Raw genomic sequence first — 25498 nt, forward strand, 5'->3', positions numbered from 1 at the left:
GGAAACCACACAGGACGATATGAAACTTACTGGTGTAAGTTGAAAGGCTTGAGATGGCCCTGGCTGAATGTCCAGCATTGTGGCCACTACATAGACGCCTGTAAAAAAATTTTGTTCAGGAGAAATGCGTGTGTACCGAGACATAACAAGCGTTCAGTTTTAAGCACCTAGTGAAAACTGGAGAAGCATCACACTACTAGACCGTTTTGAGTTATGTCTGAAGGAATAAAGATATTACTGGTGTGCTGAGGTGGCTTGGTCAAAACTTCCTCTGAGCCTGCGCCAGGAAGCTTTCTTTTACATAAAAAATCACCCGTTTCGTGACTCGTGCTGCGAGATAAACTCAGACACTGTCAATCTTCTAGCAGTTGCTGTCACAAAATGGTATAACGTAACATACCTGTTGTGATGGGCCTGGTAAAGTTTCCTGGCTTTCAGTGACATCCATAGGTGCCTGTGAAAAAAATTTTATTCTTGAGAAATATGCTTCTACCAAAGCACAAGATGTATTCAATTCTAAGCAACTACTGAAAAATAGAAAAGCATCACACTGCTAGGCTGTGTTTTCAGTTCTGTCAAAAGGATTATAAAAAATGACTAATGTGTTGAGGCGCTTCAGAGAAAACTTCCTCTGAGCCAGTGCCAGGATGCCTTCTGTTACAGAAATCTGTTTTTGGTCGCTCGTGCTGCGACATAAACGCAGACACTGTTGTTCTTCGAATTGATGCAGTCACAAAATGGCATATTGTAAAATACCTGTTGTGATGGGCCTGCCAAAGTCTCCTGGCTTTCAGCGACATCCATAGGTGCCTGTAAAAAAAATTATTCTGGAGGAATGTCATCATCGTCATCATCAGCCTGACTACGCCCACTGAAGGGTGAAGGCCTCTCCCATGTCTCCAATTAACCCTGTCCTTTGCCAGCTGCGGCCACCATTCCCGCAAACTCCTTAATCTCACCCGCCCACCTAACTTCCTGCCGCCCCCTGCTACGCTTGCCTTCTCTCTGAATCCACTCTGTTACCCTTAAGGACCAGCGGTTATCTTGCCTTTGCATTACGTGCCCTGCCCAAGCCCACTTCTTCCTCTTGATTTCAACTAGGATGTCATTAACCCACGTTTGTTCCCTCATCCACTCTGCCTACTTCTGGTTTCTTAACGTTACACCTGTCATTTTCCTATCCATAGCTCACTGTGTTGTCCTTAACGTAAGCTGAACCCTCTTTATTAGCCTCCACATTTCTGCCCCATAGATGAGTACCGGTAAGATACAGCTGTCGTAGACTTTTCTCTTGAGGGATAATGGTAAACTGCCATTCATGATCTGGGAGAACCTGCCATATGCGCTCCACCCATTCTTATTCTTCTAGTTATTTCCCTTTCATGATCTGTATTAGCGGTCACTACCTGCCCTAAGTAGGCATCTTCTCTTACTACTTCCAGCACCTCGCTACCAATTGCGAACTGCTGTTTCTACTTTGGTTTTCTGCATATTATTTTTTAGCCCCACCATTCTTCTCTGCCTGTCTCACTCATTGATCATGCTTTGCAGTTCTTGTCCTGAGTGGCTTAGCAAGGCAATGTCATCAGCGAATCGCAAATTACTCAGGCATTCTCCATTAACTCTTATCCCCAAATGTTCCCATTTCTGGCCGCGGAATACCTCCTGTAAACAGGCAGTGAATAGCATTGGCGAGATCGTGTCTCCCTGCCTGACACCCTTCCTTATTGGAATTTTATTGCTGACTATATGGAGGACTATGGTAGGCGTGCAATCGTTATAAATATCTTCCAATATTTTCACATAACACTCTTCCACACGCTGATTCTGCAGTGCCTGCATGACAGTTGAGGTTTCCACTGAGTTAAAAGCTTTCTCGTAATCAATGAAGGCCATATATAGGGGTCGGTTATAATCTGTGCATTCCTCTATCACTCACTAATAGCGTGAACATGATCTATTATTGAGCATCTTTTACTAAAGCCTGCCTAATTATTTGGTTGATTAAAGCCTAAGGTTGTCCTGACTATTAGCGATTACCTTAGCAAATACTTAGTAGGCAATGAACAGTAAGCTGATCGGTCTGTAATTCTTCAAGTCCTTGACGTCTCCTTTATAAAGATAATGTTAGCATTCTTCCAAGCTCCTGGTACTCTCGAGGTCTCAAGGCATTGCATATATAGGATGGCTAGTTCTACTAGCACAATCTCCCCTCCCTCCTTCAACAAATCTGCTGTTACCTGCTCCTCACCAGCTGCTTTCCCGCTTTTCTTTCCTACTAAGGCTTCCGTTACTTCCTCTTCTCTTATTGCTACGGGATGTCCCATTGCTGTGCGCTGCGGCTTCTCTCATTAATGTTCTGATTGCATTGGCTACTGCATAGATTTGTGTCTCTTTGGCTATTTGATATATTATCCATATTGCTAATGATATTGCCCTCTTTGTCTGTTAACGCATACATCATGTACCAAGCATACAAGGTGTTCAGCTTTAAGCAGCTAGTGAAAGATGGAGGTGGAGCATCACACTTTAAGAGTGTTTTGAGTGCTGTCTGAAGGGTTAAGAAATATGATAACTAGTGTGTCATGGGATTCGGATAAATCTTCTGGTGAGCCCGTGCCAGGAAGCAGTGTTTGTAGCTCCTACTCCAACATATACACAGCCACTGTGATGCTTTGAATAGCTGTAGTAGTCACAAAACAGCGCTGTTTGAAAATACCTGTTGCAGTGGAGACGCTGGAGATGTGTGACTTTGTGTTAGTGCTTGCTGGGCGCCATGCTGAGCAGTGGCGGCAACAGCTGTGGCATCGCCTGGCTGCTGTGAAAGGGGTTCCTGCTGTAAATGAATAATGAGGTGCATCACATGCTCGCAGTGGAACGCCAGCCTTAGCTAAAAAGATGCATGTAATTCAACAGACAGATGTACCAATCTGAGACTGTCAATATGGAACACAGCCAGTGGGCGAGAGTGCACCCATTTCTTAAGAAAGCAACAGCAGAGAAATGCATTGTTAGTACAGCAGTTCTACCATATTTTTGAGAAGGGAGAGTGGGGTATCTCTCCTCAGGCTCACCCAGCTATACCCCATGAAGTGTGTATGGTATGTGTATGAGGAATTATATACGCAGAACTGCCGTATCTGTATAATAAGGGAGCTAATTATACTCATTGGCATCCACCCAAGCGCAGCTATGCGGCTAAAGGAAAGCTATAAATTGTTTCCACAGAAACTTCGCAAAAGAAAACGGGATTCCCCTAAACATTTGGCCAAGCTTTCTGCCTGTGTTTTGTCTTCTTTTCTTTGTCTCATGCTTCCCTTTTTCCTTATGTTTATGACATTTACCGTATTTACTCGCGTAATTTGCGCCCGCACATAGATTGTGCACCCCAAAAAGTTTCAAACTTTTAACCCGATAAAAAAAAAAAACTACTCGCACATTTTGCGCACTATGCTGAGCCAGACCACCAGCATGTACGCCGGTGCGAACTGTGCCGTTTACCCGGGAACAAATGCGCTACAAGCGACACAAAAAGGACACATACACACGGCACACGGCCAGTATGATCAACCAACTAGCCCCTGTAATAGCTTTGCTGGCCGTTTACCCGGCTTGCTCGCGCTGGCGGTCGCTGTCCCGGACGAACAGTTGCGCGCGCGCCCGAATCCAAAACTCTACCGTACCGTTTGCTATACGGTTTGCCGCTAGTCAGTCGGGCCACACGCAAGGGCCCCGTTTTATTGCCCGTTATCTCCTCCCACGACTGACTTCGCGATTGAATCTTTGCGCGTTTATTGCTTTGAGCTAAGCACGTGCCGTCATGTCATGCCACCCCGCGGGGAGCTATAGCGTGGGGAAGGGGAGGTGGGGGGGGGGGGGGGACGTGTCAACCTTGTTGCCATGGGGCGAGGGGTGCCAACCTTTTTTTTAGGACGTGTTCGGATAACTCGCTTGCGCGTAAATTGCGCACCCTCTTTTTGGAGCCCTAATTAAAGAAAAAACGTGCGCAAATCACGCGAGCAAATACGTATGGTGCTCTATGCCTTATGGAACTTCTTTGTGATTTCCTTTGTAAACGAACTATAGTTTTAAGGAATTACAGTGCTCTCTCAGTGACACTTCCCAGGTGCTATGGCCGAGATGACAACAAAAAATGCACCGCCTACTGCTAGGCGCAAACATTTGCACACTACAAGTAATAATTAAATAGAAATGATGCCCCAAGGAAAACTGTGGTGTGCTCGATGCTCTCTTTTTTTTATATTCTTCTAATGATGGAGTGCGTAAGCTAATAAATAAATAAATTATCATGTACAGTAAGCAGAATTTCACCCGAGCCATATATAAACCGCAGCCAGTTTAGGAGTATAATGACACAATTACTTTTTATCAGTGCGGGAGTACTGTAGCCGCGCTACTCGATCATAACGTCTAGCTAAAGCCATTTATTCACAAATCGTTCTATTTCTTGCACGAACACCTAAAACATCATATTGAACGCATGCTTATGCAGTCAAGTTATAATAAAGCACCTTCTCAATAAGAGCTAGCATTTCTTTCCAATCTCTTGAGAATGTATAGAAGGTGGTTCCTCACCTGAAGGGGGACGGCATCCGCACGTATACGAACTACGAGCGGCGACATCCGATCGAAGTGCTCGGGCAGTAAATGTTTTGAACATACGCAGGTCCATTTTGCTGGCTCCCAGTCTCTTTGGCCTGGTCTAACGGCCTCAGTCCACTGCCTCCTTCGCTCTGGATCTTTCGGAAACCTGTTTGAAAACAATACTATTCACTGCACTCGGACAAAGAGCCACCAATAAGGCCGGGGCGGTACGAATACCACGTTCACGCCGTGTCGTGCGTTATGTTCTGCGAGCTTGCATTTTACTCATTACGCAGTCAATTAAATACGAAAACAAAATGCAGTATACTTACGTGTGGAAAGTGACGCCCGGTTCTTGTCCTGGCGTGCGCGACCGACACCCAGGAACGCAGCAGCTGGGCATCGCAGCGTCTTTGTTGTCAATGGGAGCAGAAGTCTCACTTTCCGCCGTGTCTGACAGCTGCCGACAGCCTGGCCATCACCACCTAAACATAGAACTTGTCTAGGTGGTGATGGCCTGGCGCGGCGCGAAATCATCTGCTCGCGCCGCTCGCGTTGATCTTCGCGGCGCTCGCATGCCATTAGCTGAGAAAACGGCCAAGTGTCATGGCGGAGCCCTCGCTTCCGGCTTCAAAAAATGTGACGTAGCAGCCTCTCCTCTTTTCCTTATTTCCTCCATGCATTAGGGTTATTTTTTTTATTCTACACTGGCTACACTAGTGTAGGCGGTGTAGCAAAAGACCATTTTTTTTGCCAGTGTAGAAAAAGTGTAGCTCCGCCCACCTACATGAATGCATTTCTTTTTCGTTTAGTGTAGCATGAAAGCTACACTTTTTACACCGAGTTGCTTGGAGGTGTAGGCTAGCAGACGACAGAAACCAGGCGGGAGTTTCGAAAGCCCGCGCATTCTGATAACCGTTTCCACACGCAGCAGACGTGCTTTTTCTCTCCATGGAGAAGCGGAGCCTTGCGAGCTTGCGAATTGTCGTCCGCCTCGAGGACGGCAGCGAAGTGGCGGCGCACACGCGTGTCGGAGAGAGCGGCAACCTTATCCTTTTCGGAGATAAGATCGCCTACACCACTGAAAGTGCGTATTTCTGCCTGCCGAACGGGTTTTCGTTCGTTTGGCCGTTTGTTTCATTGTGTGCTATAGTTCGCAACGTGGTTGTTTACTTTTAAAGAATGATGTGCGATTATTGTGCCGATCAGGAGTCTCGCGCGATATCACCGGGTTTAGGCGTGTAATAATTTACGCCACGGTGTATGCGCAGATGGGGTGCCGATCCTTGTTTCTCCCGAGGACGCCGGCGTGCAGGTGGTTACAGCTCAGCCTGAGGCGCCGACTGGGCGAGTGCCGCTCGAACCGGCAGCGCCGGTTAACGGCGGGGACGCGCTGGAGCGCTGCTGGACGCCCGACAGGACAAAGTTCCTGATTGAACTTGTCAAAGTAAGTACTTCCCGGTCCTATAATTACAACGTGGCAATGGCACGTAACACCGGGGCAGGAAACGCGGCACCCGGCGGCGATCATGCGAAGATCAAATCAGGCTAAATAATGACTTTCGGAAGGTAATGCGCTGGTGTGATAGGTGGCAAATGGTGATAAATTTTGATAAAACAGTATATATGAGAATAACGCTTAAAAGGAATCCTCTTCTCTACCAGTATGGTACTTCCGATAGTGCACTCTCAGAGGTAACATGCTACAAATATCTCGGCCTATGGATTTCCAATAATCTTTCCTGGAACAAACATATTGATACCATCTCGGCAAATGCTCTGCGCAAAATATTCTTCTTGAGGCGTGCACTACGGTTCGCTACTCCTGAAACACGTTTCCTTGCGTATAACACTATTGTGCGGCCAATCTTAGAATATGCCGTAATGATCTGGGACCAAGATTAACATTAACAAATTAGAAAGGATTCAAAACAAAGCAGTAAGATTTATTTATAATTCCTATGGTCTATCACTAATCTTACTAAAAAGAGTTGCTTACCATCCGTTACTGATAGAACTGTCACTTGAAATTCTTTTTCCAGTTAATTCATGGGCAATACAACATCTCGAAAATTGTTAGTTACCCTAGTGGTTATGCAACACGCCTGAGACATTCTCTTTCCGTAAAACCTTTATCCACAAGAACGAACTGCTACAAATATTCCTATTTTCCTAGAACTATTACCGAATGGAACAACCTTGCTGGTCATATAGTCGAAGAGAATAATTTGTCCCATTTTGAGGCGCTGCTGCAACAAGTGACGAAATTTTGAATGTTCGGTTGATGAGTAATTTGTTGAGATTTACTTAATTATATGCTTGGCTCTATGACTGCAGTATATATATTCTGATGTTGTGAAACGATGCAGTACAGTGTGATGTACTAATTTCGTTGCTGTGACGCCTTGTCTGCTGTATTTCCTTTTTTTTTGTCCTTTGGTGTTACACAAATTATGTACCCACCTGCGATGGTCTTGTTGTTCAAGACCGCAGTATTAATAAATAAATAAATAAATAAATAAATAAATAAATACATACACGCGTACGCGTTGGCATATGCCCGCTGCAGCTAGAGCATACATGGCAGTTAACATTAATGCATGCTGTGCTATTAGTCGCGATGGGTACGATCCTGATACGAACAAAAGTACGTTCACAACATAAATGTCCCTCGCCCTACGCGGTTTTCAATATGTCGTCACCGCGACTTTTTCTTTTACTTCCATGGCGATTTCAAATTATAAGGCGATTATAAGAAATGAAAAGTAGGGACTGACGCAGCTGCGTGGTTGCTGTAGGGAAATCATTTATATATACGTATATATATATATATATATATATATATATATATATATATATATATATATATATATATATATATATATATATATATATATATATATACGTATATATATATATATATATATATATATATATATATATATATATATATATATATATATATATATATATATATATATATATATATATATATATATACGTATATATAAATGATTTCCCTACAGCATATATATATATATATATATATATATATATATATATATATATATATATATAGCACACAGGTATTGACTACTATTTACGGGACAGTTAGGGTCTGAAGAACCTTCCACATACTGCAGCTTTCATAAAGATTCATGTGTAGTAATTAAAATGCCTTACATGTCCTGTAAAAAGTCACTACCATTGTATATAGCAGCCATGAATTTGTATATCTGCTAATTATAGAAAACAGACAAAATTTGCATGAAATATATAGAGTTATTTGTTATTTAATTGAGCCTTACAAATAGCAGTTGGCCTAAATCATTCACACCACAATCATGCAATTAAGTGTGCCTGAACTGAACACAGATGTGCATGCATTTCTAATAAGCAGCAGGATAACAGGCATGAAACAACATATTTCATGCAAGTCGCAAGTCAGGTTACATAGTGTTATGTACACAATTACCAGTCTTGCTTTCTCCCTTTCTGCATCTCGCAAACAGAGCAAGCTACAAAACCCTGCGTTCAAAACGAGGAAAGCAATGTGGGAGGATGTGGGCGACATCACTGAGGGACCGCTTTCAAGGCACAGGTGTCACCCCGCTCCAGGCCGAGAACAAGTGGAAGACGCTGGAGCAGGCGTACAAGCGTGTAAAATATCACAACAGCAGATCTGGTCACCAGCGCAGAACTTGTGATCATGAAGAGTAAGTATGCAGAATAAATGAACCTCACAAAAAGCAGCTAGGTGCCCAAGTAACCGCATATATTTTATTGTTGTACTCAATTAACCCTTCCCTCATCCACAGGTCATATATCACTGCATCATTAGATTTTGAATTGAATTCATCGCATAATCAATTAGCTCACGCCATTTGATTAATCATTAAAGCATTGCAGGAGTACTGTTTGAAGGTCCAGTTGGCGTGTCAAGGTTGAAACACACACAAAAAAGGGAACAAGTGAAAGAACAAGTAAGATGAAAACTGGAGGTAACTGCCATCTGATTTATTGTAATAACGCCCATTCTTTGTGCGCACGACTGCACCATTATTGAGCAAGAAACAGAGAGGGCTTGAAACAGGCACCGAACAAAATAAATACAATCATTTCATGTCAGCAAATTATATATCTATACCCACTTGGTTTAAAACTAAATCAGCATAAGCCCACTTCTTTGTTCTCACTGAGATACACACGGTGCCCAAGGTTACCTGTAAGCAGCTGTTTTCATGTGGAAGCTCGGCTTCATGATTTGATGATGATGGATTTTTATGGCGCAAGGGCATCTATGGCCAAAGAGCGCCATGGCACAAGGTATTTTTTCAAATTCTCAAGGTAGGGTCGCAGACCCATTTCCCAAGCATTTCACCCTAAATAAGCCGAGCAGCAGACCAGGCGAAAGCTTGTACCCATTGTATCACCGGTGGGTACCCGGCGGCACTGGGGATCGAGCCCCGCACCTCCCGCATGCGAGGCGGATGCTCAACCACTTGGCCACCGCTGCGGTAGGCTTCATGATTTCTACATTCAAATTTGTGTTCTTTTGATGAACTGCGTTCTTTCATAGTTGGGCTGACACCTGCAAGTGGGCCATCGGGTGCCATCTGGAATTATCCAGCAACAAACGCTGTCCTTGCTGTCTCACTAAACCTCTGTAATCATACAAGCAATATTACAAGCGTAGAGCCTGTCAATGAGGCAACTAAAACAATAAAGCATGCAAATCATTAGTCCGGTATATTTTGGTGCAAGGAACGTGAGCAACAAAACCATCTTTATTTGCAGCTCAATGTGTGCACATGTATCTTAGACTAAAAAAACTCGGATTGCCGCAATTCGACTGTCATATTGATTCAGATGTGATCTTCACTGTATACTGCAATCGATGCATGTACATGCTAACATTATACTCTTGGAGAACTCACAGCCAATATGCCATTTATGAAGCACTGACAGCAAGTTATGTAATGCATGGCTTATTCTTGTGTTTCTTGATCTTGGCATATGCAGGGAGCTGGCTGAAATCCTCGAGCCGCAGCACCACATTCAGCCATGCTTTGTGGCAGGGCCTGGGCAAGCGAGGACAAGCTCAAAGTGAGGCACCATTTATTGTCCTCTTTTCGGTGTCCATAGCTTTCTTCAGTTAACAAAAAACACAAAGAGTCCCGCCACATTTTTAAGGGCAAAAGGTATGAGGCTGAATCGTTGCAAAGAATTCAGTGTGCTTAGTAATCAGAGCTGTTAATAGTGCCTCACTGCAAAGAACATAGTGCTGGCTTAGGACAGGAAAGAAAATGTCATACAGGCTCCGCACACCACTGCAAATAAATTTTCCACAAAACTATAGCTTTCCTTTTTTGTCGCATAGCATATGAATTCACGAAAAGGGCTCCAGAGTAAGTCAGTGCTGTGGTGAAGGCAGTACGTGCTCTCCGAAATCTGGGAATAACTACACTATATGAAACAAAAGATGCAGCTCAATGTAACAACAGCCCTGTCATATGGAGAAGTTTTTTTTTTGCAATGAGTAGGAGCAATGAACTGTACACACATGACTGGCTCAGCCTGTGCTGTACCGCTTGCTTGATTCCTGATGTATACAAAATAAAGATGTACTGCGACCACGGTTATGTACTGATGTTTTGTGGTGAATAGCAGTTTTGTCTTTCACTTTCCCTAGTTTGGACGAGGATCCCCTACCGGGACCAAGTAACAGCCAGCAGGCACCATGCAATGAGGACGGGCGACCCCCGGCGAGGAAACGGACCCGGCGCATGGCAGACGCAGTGGCAGAAAGCTTTGCTGCAATAGCAGCAAAACTTGACGAAAGCAGACACCAGCGGCATGGCGAGAAAATGGAAGCACAAAGAGAAAAGCTTGCCTTGCTAGAGAGGCTTGTGTGCGCTGTAGAAAAAACAGCTGAAGACACTAAGGACAGCACTGGCAACATACAGTGTCGATATTAGTACATCTGATGCACATTTCTTAATTTAAAGCAAAGCTCCACTTCCTCTATAACTGTTTCCTGTATTGTTTACCTTACTTATGTGTTTACTTATGCATTTAATTATGTGTTTTACATCAGCCATATTGTTTTAGGTTACATTATAAAGTTTACCTATTTGGCATGACAACACAAACAGTGATGAAAGAAACTTGTACACCTGTGAACAAATTAATACGCACCACGATTTGGCGCCCAGAAACTTCTGACCTGTTTGCAACGAACATTGATGGGTATTTCGATTCGATCCTGGGAATTCCACACAGAACGCTGTGATCAGTATCGGAATGCTTAAGGCAGTGAGAAGCCATAGTGGGAAATTATGCTGCTTGTGCTTAAGGGTAGTGCCCCTGTTTAATTTAATTCTCAGCGCGCAACCTGTGTCGAGGTTGACCGCTCATCATGGCACGCTAATGCTTTCACCTTCTTAGCACGTAAGCAGCCTGAAGTACCTGCTGATTTTTTTACCTTTTGTAATCACCATGCCATCGTCCGTTTCTGGCGTTACTACAACAGCTGTTTTAGACTAAATGCATCATGGCCTCCAAGTTAGGAACAGCCTCTTGCATGCAACATCCTTCAGTAAGGACTTTAGTGTCAGTTCAGATAAGTGCAACACAACTGGAATGATTCGAAGCCATTTTAATTCAAGTTTCTCCTAACAGCCATCACTACAAAGTAGTATGTGCCGCATAAACAACCTGCAACAATTACCTGGCAGTGTACAAACAAGTTACCAAGGAAAATTTTCTTTCTCACTGAGAGCTACTTGTCATGTCACACGTATATACAAACATTATGCACAAACATTATGTACAAACACTATGAAGAATTGCATACGAGTATGCGCTGTGTAAACAACCTATAAGTGTACAAACAAGCCACGAAGAACTTCACGAGCAAGAGCTAGTTGTCATGTACATTATTTACAAACACTATTTACAAACAATGCAAGGAATTGCAAATGAGTATGTGCTGTGTACCTACCCATATGTACAAACAAGTCACCAAGAACTTTAGGAGCAACAGTTATAGTTGTCATGTCGTCCATATTGACAAACATGATGTACAAATATAATGTGAAGAATTGCATATGTGTATGCATTCTGTACCTGCCACAAACAAGCTACGAAGAACTTTCTGAGTGAGGGCTAGTCGTCATCTCACATGTGTATACAAACACTATGCACAAATAATATGAACTGTAAATGAGTACTATTTATGCGAATAAAACCTGTCAGTGAGGAAACAAGCACTGACAAAACTTTGTGCCACTACTGTATAGCAACAAACAATGCAGTGAAATAAATAAAGCATTGTACAGAGACTGCGCTATGTCATCCCGAAACTTGCTTGGGCAAGATGAAATGTCACCATCTTCTCCAGCATTACTGACATCCAGCCCTTGACTGGGCAATTCATCATTTTCATCATCATCATTGGATTCTGTGCACATGTTGTGCAAGACGCAGGAGCCAATAATAATTAAGACAATTTGTTTGAGAGATCTTGAATTTACATATAAAAGCCGCCTAAAACGGTTCTTCAGAAGGCCAAACGCCCCTTCCACAATGACCCGCTGCTGACTGTGGACACTGTTGGAACCCTCCTCGTAGTTCTTGCTTGGACACTTGTAAGGGGTAAGCAACCATGGCTGCAGGGGGTAGGCCGAGTCACCAAGAAGGTATCCACCTGCACGTTATTGGTAGTGCCAGCTATAGTAGAAGCCATAAATTTGTGAATTGATCGCATGACTGCAGACATTGCGGCTCCTTTTTCAGAAAATATTGCAGCATATGACAAGTGAAACCAGCTCACCAAATGGCACAGCATGCATAAGTTAACATATAAGGTACACTTTCAGGATTTAATTTAAATTTAATTAAAAATGAGAAATGTGCCGCAGTAATGCTTGACCAACACATCAGAAAATGTGAACTGGAAGAAATAGAAGCCAATTCCATGCAGTTTAAACCAGTTTTCAATTACATTTCGAACTGCATGCAGTTGCGATTTTTTATTGTTGAATTAAGAAGTGCGACGGCCAAACATATGCTGCGATCACATACTGCAAACAGGCTGCGATCAGGAATCATACTGATCATGCATGTTTTGTGCTTCGATGTTAAATATTAAGGCAATTAAATATACATGCGAAATTACCTTCGCACTTTTCCGGCGCCTCTTCGTAAAAGAAGCTGTTCTGCAGCACTCGCGCATCAAGCGCGGAACCCGGGAAAACAGCAAAAACGTCAATGAACTTCTTGTTTTCATTGCAGATGCCCTGCAGGACTACAGAATGATACTTCTTCCGGTTGTAGTACGAGTGCTCAGACTTCGCAGACTTCGGAATTTCTATATGGCACCCGTCGATGCTGTGATGACCCCCATAATGCGCAGGTCCACACGGGACGGAGAGGCAAAGAGACACCGTATGGCTCAGTTTAAACAAACAGGTATATTCAATAATTACACATGATTAAGATTATACATCAGAGGCTGGGGCGTCCGAGCTTACGTGCCGACGACTTCATGGGGGCGATGGAGTGGCTCCGGAGTTGGGCTCGAGCGGTTGCTGGCAGAAGCTGCACGCCGTCGGGCTTCGGCGCTGAAGGCCCTCTTCGCTAACGATGTCGTCCTGAGCGTGTATGCAGTAGAATTTCAATAGTCGTCCGTTTCTTCGAGGATGGTTCACAAACCCTTCCTCTAGTGTCGTTCGGCTTGGAAGATGAACAGGAGGCGAGCTTGTAGATGATGACAGCAGAGCATAATTTTACAACATACATATACAGAGAGTTAAACTGGAAAAAGCAGAACTGAATTTACAAAAGAACAAACTTTGCACTACTTTACTCGTCGACCGGGCAGGTTAGTGCCTAAGTAGCATCACATTACATGCTAAGCATGGAGCCCCAGCTCAGACTGGCCTCTACTGTATCCGTTTACATGCGCTTTTAAGCACTTGATTAACAAAGGACTAAGGGCGGTCATTTTCAGTGGCCCGCCCAAAGCATCAATTCTCCAATGAAAAATAACATGCGAGATGGGGACAACCCCTTGGGTTGGGCTTAGCCTCGAACCCAGATTCTTGTTAACAATACAAACTAAATAAACAACAAAAACGTCACCACTCTCTCTCAAGTGAGAGTATCCACAGGCTCTCCCTTCGGAGCTAATCCTTGCCTCAGGCATGCATACCGCCACCCACCATCGGTCCGCGTCGTTCGTCAGCAACAGAGGAGGGGGCGAAAGCGCCCTCGATGCTGCCGCGCCACCGACGGCGGGACACAGCTAATAATCATGAAGGGGTTCGTCTGTCGCTCCGGGAAACCAGATTAAGGGTCGCCCCTGTTTTCCCACATTCTTGGCGAGTCTTGCCTGTCCGCCATGACAGGTGTCCGTCACGGCCATCCTGGGAATGCGCTTTTGTTCACTTGCGCCTGTCTTTCCACATTCTTGGCGAGTACTGCCTGTCTGACAGGTGTCCGTCACGGCCCTTCTGGGAATGCGCTTTTGTTCACGAGGCACCGCGGGAAGCTGTGGGTGCCTTCCCGGCGATAGCCCACGTCGTAAGGGGGTGGGGGGTCCGTGCGTCAAGCGACAATTTTCGTTCCCGGTATGTACTCGGGGCTCTCGCTTATACTGGGGAGCGGTTTCCGCGTGTGCCGGCGTCCTGCTTTCTGCAAAGGTATGCAGCTGGAAAAGAGGGGCGGCCTTAAGCCCCAACTCGATGCACACACAAGGAATGTAACTCGTAGCACACAAGGAATGTCACAATGCACCCGATGACGTTAGGTAATCCTTGCCTGCCGCTCTTCGTGGTCGCCAGAGCTCTGAATTCTTCCTTACTTCGTTCGCGCTCGGCTGGCGTGAGCCATCGAATGATCTCCGCCGAGATACTGAAGAGGAATTCCAGCAGCCGATTTAGGCACACCTCTACAGATGACTCGGCGACGTCGAACTTGTTGGCGATATGTTGACTGTCATCTGAGTTGCCAGGTATGTGAGACAAATCAACATCGTCTTCTCTGCTGTTATCTGTGGCCTTCCATGCTCGCCTCTTGGATAATACGGCGACGCCTCGAAACGGTCGGTCAGGTTGCGGGCTGTCTCGCGGGTGAGCCGGAAGAGTCGTCGAAACTCGGTGGCCAAGTACCGCGGAACAACGCTCTCTACGTGAAGAGGGACGCGGTTCCTGTCCAATCTCAACAGAAGAAAGGATGCTTCATGCATCAGAATAACTGCTTTATCATCACTTTCGTCCTCTGACGAAGAAGACGAGTCGCAAAAAAACTCAGAAGATATCGCGTAGACGCGCTCCATATTCAGGTAATGCAGACGACACAAGTTGCGGTGAGCTTCGCGTTTCAGAGAAATGACCTAGGTGGTTTAGCACTTCTCTGCTATCGTAACCACGACAGAATATAATTTTTTTACTAACGAACTGTTTATCCCTTTCAATAGTATCACATTACGATCTAAATTTGTGGTCGTTGTAGTCTGCTCGCGCAGACGACGCCGCTCAGTATCACGCTATTGGCTGGCGCTCGGACGGACGAGTGCAGCGCCCTTACGTCATAACTTTAGCCCCGCCCTCCACTCGCCTACACGAGCCTGCACGAAGTGTAGGTTAAAAAAATAACCCCATTGGTTGCGTTATTTCAGTTTAGCAATGGCTATGCGGGACGTAAGTACTACCTGTCGGCGACAGCCAACTCAAGCGATTGTGCAGAAGTCGCCTACGTTTATGCCCGTCGGTTGAGACCTGTACGTTTACCTTCGGGGGCTATGACGCTGTGCACCTCGCAAGCGCTGTGCGGCGCCTTAATCTCAAGCCCGCAGATTTTGTTATCCTTTACGTAGGAGGGAATGACCTTGCAAGGCCTATAATGCCAGTCCGCAAGCGATATGCGTTAACGTCAAAGTAGAACGTAATTGCTGAGCACTTCCAATTGCTGTCGATTTCAGTACGGAATTCTCATACATATTTTCGTATCACAGGCCCTTGTCCTGCTTCTGCTGTTCGACGTGGCACCTGTCGAGCTTATGGCAAAGGTGTTGCCGCGGTGTTTTGCCTCGACGGACGCCGAGGCAAGTCGTCGCTTGCTTAACCGCAATTTGACGGCTGCGCTGAAGCGGATACCGTGTGTGGGCATCTTGAACCCAGACGTGAGTACCGATTCATGCTTGTCTTAACCGTGTGTGAGGCAAGTGCAGTCAGCAAGCCTGGCGGGCGCTGGAGCGGTTTGCCGAGTAACCATAAAAGTAATATTGGCTCTGCTGTTCTATAACTGGTATAGTGCAGTCGAGAGGACGCACAGCGTGCCAGTGCGCCTTCGGTCTAGCACCAGCATAATATTGACAACCGAGTACAGTTTCAAAACTTTCACTTTCTTTGTGGTACACGGTGGCGTTGTAGCGCTTTAAATAGGTGTGCTGACGACTGTAAGTACAAGATGCGACGAATATAGTGGTGCCTTGCAACAATATTTGTGGGTGTGGAAACAAACAGTCGTGTAGAAAAAGTTAACTCCTGCACGTGACCGTGAATTTGCGAACTGTTTTGATAGAGGTGAAGGCGAGCGGACAGTGACACAGTCCCCTTGGTGTTCTCAGAGCCTGAACTTTCCTGCGTCAATCGACCTTTGTTTTTCAGAGAGCGTCCGCGAATTGAGGTGTGTACCCACAGATACTGCAATGCAGCTATCCTTCCAAGTCCAATTTCCAGGTGGCTGGCATACTCTTGAAAGCATTCTAATTATTGCTTGCTGCACTGGAGGGGTTGCACTATACCAGACACACTTGCCAATCTCTTAAGCAGTAATTGCATGAACTAATGTTCTTTGATGAGGTGCCCCGCGACACAATCGCCTGTCACTCGTCACCTTGTTCATTCGCCTCACGGCATTGAAAAAGTGTAATTATACTAACTCCCCGTTTTTAAGACTCAGCAGCATGAAGTATGATTACAGTAATAATGAAAAATCTTCTGGTAATATAATGTTTTTCTAAGGGATGTTGTGAGTGTTGCAAAAATTTGGCAAGAAGTGAGTTTAGTCTCCCACAACCAAAATAATTAATAATAAATAGCCTAAATGACATTCTTTGCTCCATTATGCCCACCAAGTTTTCGCTTAACTATTTCACCTAGCTATAGCTCAGATGAAGCGAGCATTGGCAGCTTCTTCGCTGAAACCATGCTAAAAAAAACTTCTTTCGCAAATGCTGCGGTGATTGGCTAGTCTTGTGAGCTGATTTCGGGCGGGCGCCACTTTCATGTCAGTTTTCATACAGCATAAATCATGCCTACTAAAGCCTCAAACGGCATGAGTGGCAGTGCCTGGCAGACAGTGCCAATGGTAATCAATAAGGAAAATAAAGACTTAATGAATTTGGAAAAAAAAAGTCAGCAACACCGAGAGACAAATGTAGACACAACTGTTACGCCATCAAGGGGGATGACAGTAATTTGAAATTAAGACAATGACATCAGATGAAATAAAGGGCAGGAAGCAACACAGAGAGACAGACTGCAAAATTTTTTTCAGGGTCTATTTAGTATTCATGCGAAATACACTAGGTGGCAAACTATTGAATGAGGCAGGTACGTAGTATTGACGTGTGCGCTTTCCATACCGGGTTGAGGAGCGAGTAACATGCCGCTGTTTGTAATGTACTGCATCATCCAGTGTTTGGTCAGCTACCTTGGCCACCTTTTGGCAGCTCACAGATTCCAGCTAACTATCATAGCATGGCAAAACGCAAGCTGTTGTGTGTCTGTGTGTCCCGATCCAAAGCTAATTTCAGAATAATAATAATAATAATAATAATAATAATAATAATAATAATTGGTTTTTGGGGAAATATCAGAGCACACCTTAACCGCCCAGCGCTGTAAGGAAAGGGATAAAGGAGGGAGTGAAAGAGGAAAGGAAGAAAAAGGTGCCGTAGTGGAGGGCGACGGAATAATTTCGACCACCTGGGTACCTTTAACGTGCACTGACATCGCACAGCACACCGGCGCCTTAGCGTTTTGCCTCCATAAAAACGCAGCCGCCGCGGTTGGGTTCGAACCCGGGAACTCCAGATCAGTAGCCGAGCGCTAACCACTGAGCCACCGCGCCAGGTGGCTCAGAAAAAAAATTTCTGAAAAATAACGCTTGGCGTGTGCATTGGCCACGGTTTTGTAAGTTCTAACGTCAGCGCACACTTGCAAGAAATGCGACATCTTTTTTTAAGGAGAAATACCATGATAACAGGAATGAACAGAAGTGAGTGAGTGACCTTCTAGACCACCAAAATCATACCTGTCATTCACACCAAGAGCAAAGTCTGTGCACTGAATATGACAACTCGTGCAAACAGAGGAGAAAAGACATCCAAATACCATGGTGTGTGCTCCTGGGAAATTATACGCGTTGTTAATGAAATCAGCAAAGAGCGAGTTACAAAATATGCAGGGTTGCATGTGCTAGTGACGTACTTTTTTTCCCTTCGCAAAGTCAAGGTGGCAATTACTGATGCACTGGCAGACAGAGCAGACTGATCCTGATGGGAGTGAATATTTATGGTGCAGGGGCATCTGCGGCCAAAGAGCGCCATGGCACAAGGTATTTTCGTTTGCTCAATGTGGAGTCAAAGACCCATTTCCCAAGCATTTCACCTTGAATAAGCCGAGCACCAAGCAGGGGAAAGCTTGTACCCATTGTATCACCGGTGGGTACCCGGCGACACTGGGGATCGAATCCTGTACCTCCCGCATGCGAGGTGGATGCTCAGCCACTAGGCCGCCGCTGCAGTCCAGAGCAGACTGTAGCTCGGACCAAAGGAAACAAAAATCTCTTAAGCAAGCAGCAAAGTGACATTCCAACCACATTGCTTATCAATTTGAAATTGGTTGCCTATACACTACTTACAGTGCCATGTCATGGAGACTGCCATCTTTGATCACGTGGTCACGCTGCCATTGCATGCCTCCCGACCGCTGAGCTCCTGCCTCGTCCCAACGGCTGCTGCTTCTGGGGGTTTGGCTCAGATAGCCAGTGTTTCGGCTGATATGGTTGTAAAGGAGTGGGAAGGTGACACTAGCATAAGGCTAAAGGTTCAAAGAACATTTTAAAACCACAATTTGATCACTTCAGGCGTGAAAACGTGATCGGGCTGCATGTCGTGGAGATACACTCAGCCCTCAGCCTCTTCGAACCGACGAAGGCATCGCTTGAATGCTACACTGTTCAACACCGCAAGCTAGCGGGTCACTGCTCTTATGTTTTGAAGAGATATGCAAAAATCTAGGCATATTAGACTCGCTACACGGCATTGCTCAAAGACGAGACGCACTTCCTGCATGGTACAATTTGCCAGCAATCTGCGATTTCACGCTAACTTCTGTAAGAAGCACACTCTACAACAGATTATAGAATTTCTTGTATTCAAAGAAAAATGCAGAGGCTCACGGACTTTTATATGAATGGCTGGAAAACTTGTTTATGTTGGAAGCGCAGGGGTGAAGGTGTACTGAGTGTACTTTCGGCTCTTCAATTTAAAAATGTAATCTCTCCGCTTCTTAGCACCATCATACACAACATAAAATAGCCACAGCTCAAGGACAAAACAAACCTGTGCTGGGTGCTGAGCCATGTCGTTATTAAAGGCAACGGGAGAGCAGATGTCTGCGCTGCTCAAGCTCGTGGCAGGGAAATAAAAACGCACATATCCCCTTTAAAGAAAATTGAAGCAAATAACAAACTTCTATTTGCTATGCCAGTTTTAGATGAATGGAAGTCTTGCACCTGCCTGAAAGGTTTTGAGGAAGTGGCTATCTGCCGTCTTCGTATAGGACATGCACATCTCCCACATAACTTCCTACTGCCAAGAGAAGAGAAACCTGTTTGCAGAAATAGCGGAGATGAGCTTACAGCAAACCACATTTTATTTTCATGCACAAAACTTTAATGACTGGGAAAAAATATTTTACCCGATTTTATAAAGAACACATTCCTTTTCCTCCAGCCGTGATTTTAGGTGCAGATACACTGGTCGATATGCCAGATGTTTTTAGCTTTTAAGGGAAGCAAACATGCTTCATAAACTCTAAATGTTGGCCCCATGCTTCGGTACATACACTGAAACCTCAGCCACTTTCGCAGTCCTGAGAAGATGGTGGAGGCCTTTATCTGAGTTGCGGGAACCTCCAGAGCCTTGCCCACGTTGTGGAGGTTACCCGATTTTTTTATGATTTAAAAGCCGGGTCCTGCCTTAAGGTCCCTTATTGCGTAGAAGGTGCGGTGTGTTGTAAACCTTTCTCTTGCAGCAAGTAGTGTGTTAGGCTGGGTGGCGTCATAATGAAAGACTCGCGTGGCATGCTAGCAGGATAAAAACTGGCCATGTAGGACTTGGTTGCACATTGTAGCTTCAGTGGGTTCATGTCCTGGCTCAGACTCATTCTCAAAAACATAAGTAGGAAACTATAGAAGCTGAGAAGACTGCAGTAGGAGGCGATAAAGGCATCAATATATGTCAGTGTCTTGCCAGAAAGCACTCCTAGCGCAGGGGGACATCCGGGTCTGTTCTTTTCCTTGTGTGTGTGCCTGGTTACCTGCGATAGATTAATTATGGCATTGTAATTTGGTTCTCATTAAGCACTTCATTTGTGTGGATGCATTCTTTCTGCCTTCTTTATGCATTGTTTACAGGAAAGCTGTGCCAGAAAGCCGAAATACTTATTGTAGCTCTATGCTGTTAGGATGTCATTCTTGCTCAAGCTGCCTTATTTATCAGCGTATCTCATTTTGTTTTCAGCATCGCTTCCTGGATGCAATGAAGGCACCCAAGAGGCACCTTTTCGCCGCTGATGGCTATCACCTGTCAGCTGGCGAAGGTATCGAGGAGCTGGCGGAGGTCTTCGTCAAGGGCCTCGCAAAATTTTATGGAGCGGGCATCCTAGCACCGTTCTCAGGTGCACCTGCCAGGTATATTATCCACCAGTGCCATCAGTGCGGATCCAAGGGCCACCGGCATGGGGAATGCTATGAGTACTGCAGGCCATAGGACCTGCACTACAGCCTGCAGTACTTACAGCAATGGACAGTGCAGGGATTGCAAGGTTTTGATGTGTAACTTGGTGGCAGTGAGACCTGTTCCTGATGTGTTTCTGAGCTGCATCTGCTCTGTGGAGTCTGCAGCATCAAGTGGGTGCTCACTGACATTAGCCAGCACCGAGGAAGTTTTCCATTTTGTGGGATACACTGGTATCCCCTCCTCGTCCCCCGCGCCAGCGGCGACCGTGACTTACACGGGCGCGCCGGCCGCCAGGAATGTGGAGAGAAGGCACCCCCGCGACTCTGCTCATTTCCGCCCCAGCACTGACGTGACGTCACGGCAGCGCGCCGCCTTCTGCGGAGAGGGTAGCACGCCTAAGCTTGACGGTAACGATTTGCTGCCAGGGAGGCAATGACCGAGGGGATAAAAGGGGTGATCGCGCGGCGGGAAGGGTCTCTTGCCGCCGGACCTTACCTAAGTGCCCCACGGACCCCTTTCGCTGCCCGCCGGCCCCCGAACACCAACGCCGGTCGACGTCAACGACTTGGTGAGCTACGGAACATCTATTTTACGGATAGAACATTCTTCCGCAGTGTGCTTTACCTCGCGTTAGGATAATAAACTATTTCCTAGCGTGCCCTGCCGTTGCCTATTTCGTCCGGACCTGCCGTGGCTGCGACTCTGCGCCACGGGTTGGGGAAACGTGTTGCGTGCTTAAATAACGCCTGCGTGTAGCTTGCACGGAAGCTCGCCTTCCCGGCCGGCTGGACGCAGAGTGACCCCATATCTTGTCGCCCGAACGTGGGGCGAACTAGGCAATCGAGCAGTGACCTTTGTTGGAGCGAACGACTACCGTCGCCCTAACAAAGGATGGCAGCCGACAGGAGTGACTTGCAGTCTTTGTTTATGCTGTCAGAGCCAGCGGCACATAACCAGGGCTCCCTACTTGACGCGCCGTTGGAAGGGTTTGAATTTGTGAATCTTGGGCGTTCCACGCGGAATAGCCGAGTAACATCCCCTGACGCGTTGGTAGGACTTAGGCCTGGCATGGGGGGCTCCACATCGGGCGCCTCGCCGCTCCGCGGCGCGAACAATGAGGCACCTAGGCCACATCATTCGACGCCATCAGCGGCTGCGCCCAACTCCGGGGGTGTTAGTCCGCAATCATCCGAGGTGCTCTTGCAGAACGCAATGCAGGTTATGCAGAGTCTAGCGGGTATTTTGCAAAACAATTTGCAAGCCCCGGCCCAGTCACCACGTGTTAGGATAGACTTGCCTACCTACACGGGGTACAACGACATTGCGGGAGCAAATGAGTACCTCGACCGTCTGCTGCATTATCAGCAAGTGACAGGAATCGCAGACGCCGAAATGCTCGCGCGTGTTGTGCCTGTTTCTTTGACGGAGCAAGCGGCCCGCTGGTACCGACTAGCCGGCAACCGAGCGAGGACAATGGAGGAGTTTTGCGCAAGCTTCCGCGACGAATTCCTTCCCGCAAACTATGAGTGGCGTTTGAGGAGAGAGCTGGAGCTCCGAACCCAGCACCCCGACGAGTCTCTGTTAGAGTACGTCCGAGCGATGGACGAACTTTATCGCCTCGCTGACCCTCGCGCCACGAACACGGAGAAAGTTGAGCGTGTCACGAGACAAGCGCACCCGACTTTCACGGCTTACCTGAGAGGAGTCAGGTTCAGAGATTTGGATGAGCTGGCAGCTGAGGCGAAGCGCATTCAGGGAGACATCCTCTCTGCGCGAGCGTATCGGCCGCCCCCACCCGCATCGCTGTCACTTGAGCCGCGCTGCGCGTGGAATGGCAGCTCAGCGCGCAGTCCATCTAGAACTGAAGCGTCAGCACAGTTTGCTGACGAGCGTGTCCCAAGGGGTTGGGAGTTGTCCGACCGCGCTTTGGACCCATTCAGCTACGCGTTGCGAAGAGCACACGCTGCCGCAGAGCGGAACGAACCGAGGCGAGATCGCGAGGCCGACACGCGGCCCCCACCATCCGCGCCGCGAGTTCGAGATGACCGACCGGAACGGGGCGACCAGCGCCTAGCCCGTCGGGGCCCGGGCAACCGTTGCTACCGGTGCGACCAGCCGGGACACTTCGCCCGCGAGTGTGGCCGCCCTCCCGCCCGTGACCAAACACGGTCGGGAAACGGCCAAAGCCGCCGGTGATCGACCTTCGATTCCGCGCGGCGTACACAGAAAACCCCGGTTTGCTAGCGCCTTTGGCATGTCGCGTAGGAAATTCTGTTGACCTGTCAGCGCCGTTCATTGAGCTAACAATAGCTCGAAAGAAATTCACCGCGTTACTAGATACAGGAGCAAGCGCTTCTTTGTTCGGTGACGAGGCGTTAAACCATCTCCGCGAGAACAAAATCCGGCTGAGAGAGTGCGATACCACTTTTCGCCTCGCGAGCGGCACAGCGCAATCAAGTGGTGCAGCTAGGATAGTGGTTCGCTGGGAAAGACGCGTGCGGCGACAACGCCTCGTTCATCTTCCCTGTTTATCCGTTCCTGTAATTCTTGGACGAGACTTCCTAGCCAAGACAGGTATTGTGATAGACATCAGCAGCGGAGGCTACAGGGAGCGCACGTCAGGCGCCTTGAAGCCTTTCGCGAAAGCGCCCGCGGCGACGCACACCATTCAGACTCCGAACGCGGCGCGAGCGGGGGGAGACCGTGACAAATCCACCGCGCCAGCCCGAGATCCAGGAGGCGAGCGGACCATCGCCGCTGAGGGAGAGGGCAGAGAGAAGGTTGCCGCGGTAGAAAGCTGCTCTGCCGCGCAGGGAAGGTCAGCGCACCCCTTGTTGTCGGAAGTGAACAGCGTGACGGAGAGGGAGAAGGCACGTTTGTCATCGCTCCTCTACGAGTACAACGCGACATTCACTGACCGCCCGGGCCTCACTACCCTAGTCAGGCACCGAATAGACACGGGTGACGCACTGCCTTGGAAGTGCAATCCTAGACCAATTAGCTTGGCCAAGAGAAAAGCACTGGACAGCGCCTTAGACGAACTTATCGACACTGGCGTTGTTGAGAGGTCTAACAGCCCTTGGGGCTTCCCGGTAGTCTTGGTTCCAAAGAAAGACGATACATATCGACTTTGCGTGGACTACCGCAAGCTGAATGAGGTTACGAGGAAAGACGCCTACCCTCTACCCACCATTTCTTCCCTAGTGTCCAACCTAGGTGGGGCGAAGTACTTCACAACGCTCGATGCTAGCCGCGGATACTTTCAGGTTGAAATGAATGAGCGGGACAAGGAGAAAACTGCTTTCACTTGTCACAGAGGCCTTTTCCAGTTCAAGAGAATGTCTTTTGGTTTGGTAGGAGCACCCGCTACTTATCAGCGCCTAATGGACCGTGTTCTGGGAGATGCGAAGTGGCAACATGCGCTCGCGTACCTAGACGACATCGTGGTGTACTCGAAAACGTTCGAGGAACACCTGCGCCACTTGAGGGACGTCCTAGAGAGGCTGAGGTCCGCGGGAATCACTTTGAACCCGAAGAAGGCACAGATCGCCGCGACCCGAATAACACTGTTGGGGTTCACGATCGACAGAGGCCGCATTCTGCCGTGCGACGATAAGCTTGAGGCTTTGCTTAAGTTTCCGTCGCCCACAGATATAGCCGGACTCAGGCGCTTCCTGGGAATGGCGAACTTTTATCGCCAGTTCATCCCAGAGTGCGCAGCGCTGCAGGCGCCTTTGACAAAGCTTTTGAAGAAAGGCGAGCGCTGGAGTTGGGGTCACGAGCAAGAGGATGCACTGCGCAACCTCACCAAAGTGCTCGCTGACACGGCTGAGTTGCAGCTACCCGACCTAAACAGGGAGTTTGTGATTCAAACCGACGCAAGCGACCTGGGCTTAGGAGCAGTGTTGCTTCAGGAGCATGAAGGCTTTCTCCGTCCGGTAGCTTTCGCGAGCCGTTCGTTGACGCCGGCAGAGAGAAACTACTCGGTGACAGAGAAGGAATGTCTCGCGATAGTTTTTGCTCTGCGTAAGTTCGACTACTACGTCGATGGGGTGACATTTGTGATCGAGACGGATCACATGGCGCTCACCTGGCTGAGACGACTCAGCGAGCCGAGCGGCCGCCTAGCGCGTTGGTCCCTGTTGCTGCAGCGTTACGACTTCACCGTGCGCTACCGCAAAGGGAAAAACAACGCTGTGGCTGACGCACTCTCGCGAGCGCCTGTGCAGTGCGAGGAAGGTCACGCGACCGACCGCCCGACAGCCGGGGAGAGCGAGGGACTGACCCGAGCCGTAGCCCATGTAAGGAACGCGGACCAACCGTTGATCCAGGGCGAGAGCGTGAACCACGTGGACTACGCGAGTTCCGTGGGGATCGTGTTCAGCAGAAAGGAGCTGCTCGAAGCTCAGCAGAAGGATCCGTTTTGTCGAAAGGTGTTCGACGGGCTCCGGGAGCCGGGCGGCAGGGCCGCCGCGCACAAGGAGACAGCTGGTTTTGCTGTCGGTGCGGAACGCTGGGAAACAGCTGGTAGTGCTGTGAGCGCGATGGATTCGTATCTGCTGGATTCCGACGGCGTCCTGCTGAGGTATATCACCTCCGAGAACGACACAAACGAGGCGTTCAAGGTGGTGATACCGTGAGTATTGAGAGCAGCACTGTTACGCTACTTTCACGACTCGTGCATCGCTGGGCATGCAAGCGGCCCCAAGACTTACACTAAGTTGTGTCGCTTTGCTACCTGGCTTGGCATGAAAAGGGACGTAATACGCTACGCCCGCTCGTGCCACGTGTGCCAAAGTGTGAAGCCCCGAGGCGGACGACCACCCGGCCTCATGCACCCGATCAACAGCCAGACTC

At 47.6% G+C, this 25498-nt stretch overlaps 1 protein-coding gene, 1 long non-coding RNA gene and 1 pseudogene across 2 annotated transcripts; 1 reads left to right on the forward strand and 2 right to left on the reverse strand.

Moving 5' to 3' along the window:
• Positions 1–25498, reverse strand: part of LOC144120393 (uncharacterized) — a 115300-nt pseudogene that overhangs the window by 61368 nt on the left and 28434 nt on the right.
• Positions 397–3010, reverse strand: LOC144119484 (uncharacterized). The gene is made up of 3 exons (XR_013312387.1): positions 2720–3010; positions 757–810; positions 397–454 (listed from the first exon to the last, which is right to left on the reverse strand). It is a non-coding gene; the product is annotated as an uncharacterized LOC144119484 (long non-coding RNA).
• On the forward strand, positions 5721–12556 carry LOC144119485 (uncharacterized). The gene is made up of 4 exons (XM_077652081.1): positions 5721–6052; positions 8118–8321; positions 9628–9711; positions 10298–12556. The coding sequence occupies exons 2-4, from the start codon at positions 8167–8169 to the stop codon at positions 10581–10583; spliced, it is 525 nt and encodes a 174-aa protein (XP_077508207.1). The 5' UTR covers positions 5721–6052; positions 8118–8166; the 3' UTR covers positions 10584–12556.

The sequence above is a fragment of the Amblyomma americanum genome, chromosome 2, assembly GCF_052857255.1.
Source record: "Amblyomma americanum isolate KBUSLIRL-KWMA chromosome 2, ASM5285725v1, whole genome shotgun sequence".
Lineage (NCBI taxonomy): Eukaryota > Metazoa > Arthropoda > Arachnida > Ixodida > Ixodidae > Amblyomma > Amblyomma americanum.

Coding starts and splice junctions, on each gene's coding strand:
- LOC144119485 (XM_077652081.1), top strand. CDS start 8,167: ATGTGGGCGACATCACTGAGGGACCGCTTTCAAGGCACAGGTGTCACC. Junction 8,322..9,627: donor AGAACTTGTGATCATGAAGA/GTAAGTATGCAG, acceptor TGGCATATGCAG/GGAGCTGGCTGAAATCCTCG. Junction 9,712..10,297: donor CAAGCGAGGACAAGCTCAAA/GTGAGGCACCAT, acceptor CACTTTCCCTAG/TTTGGACGAGGATCCCCTAC.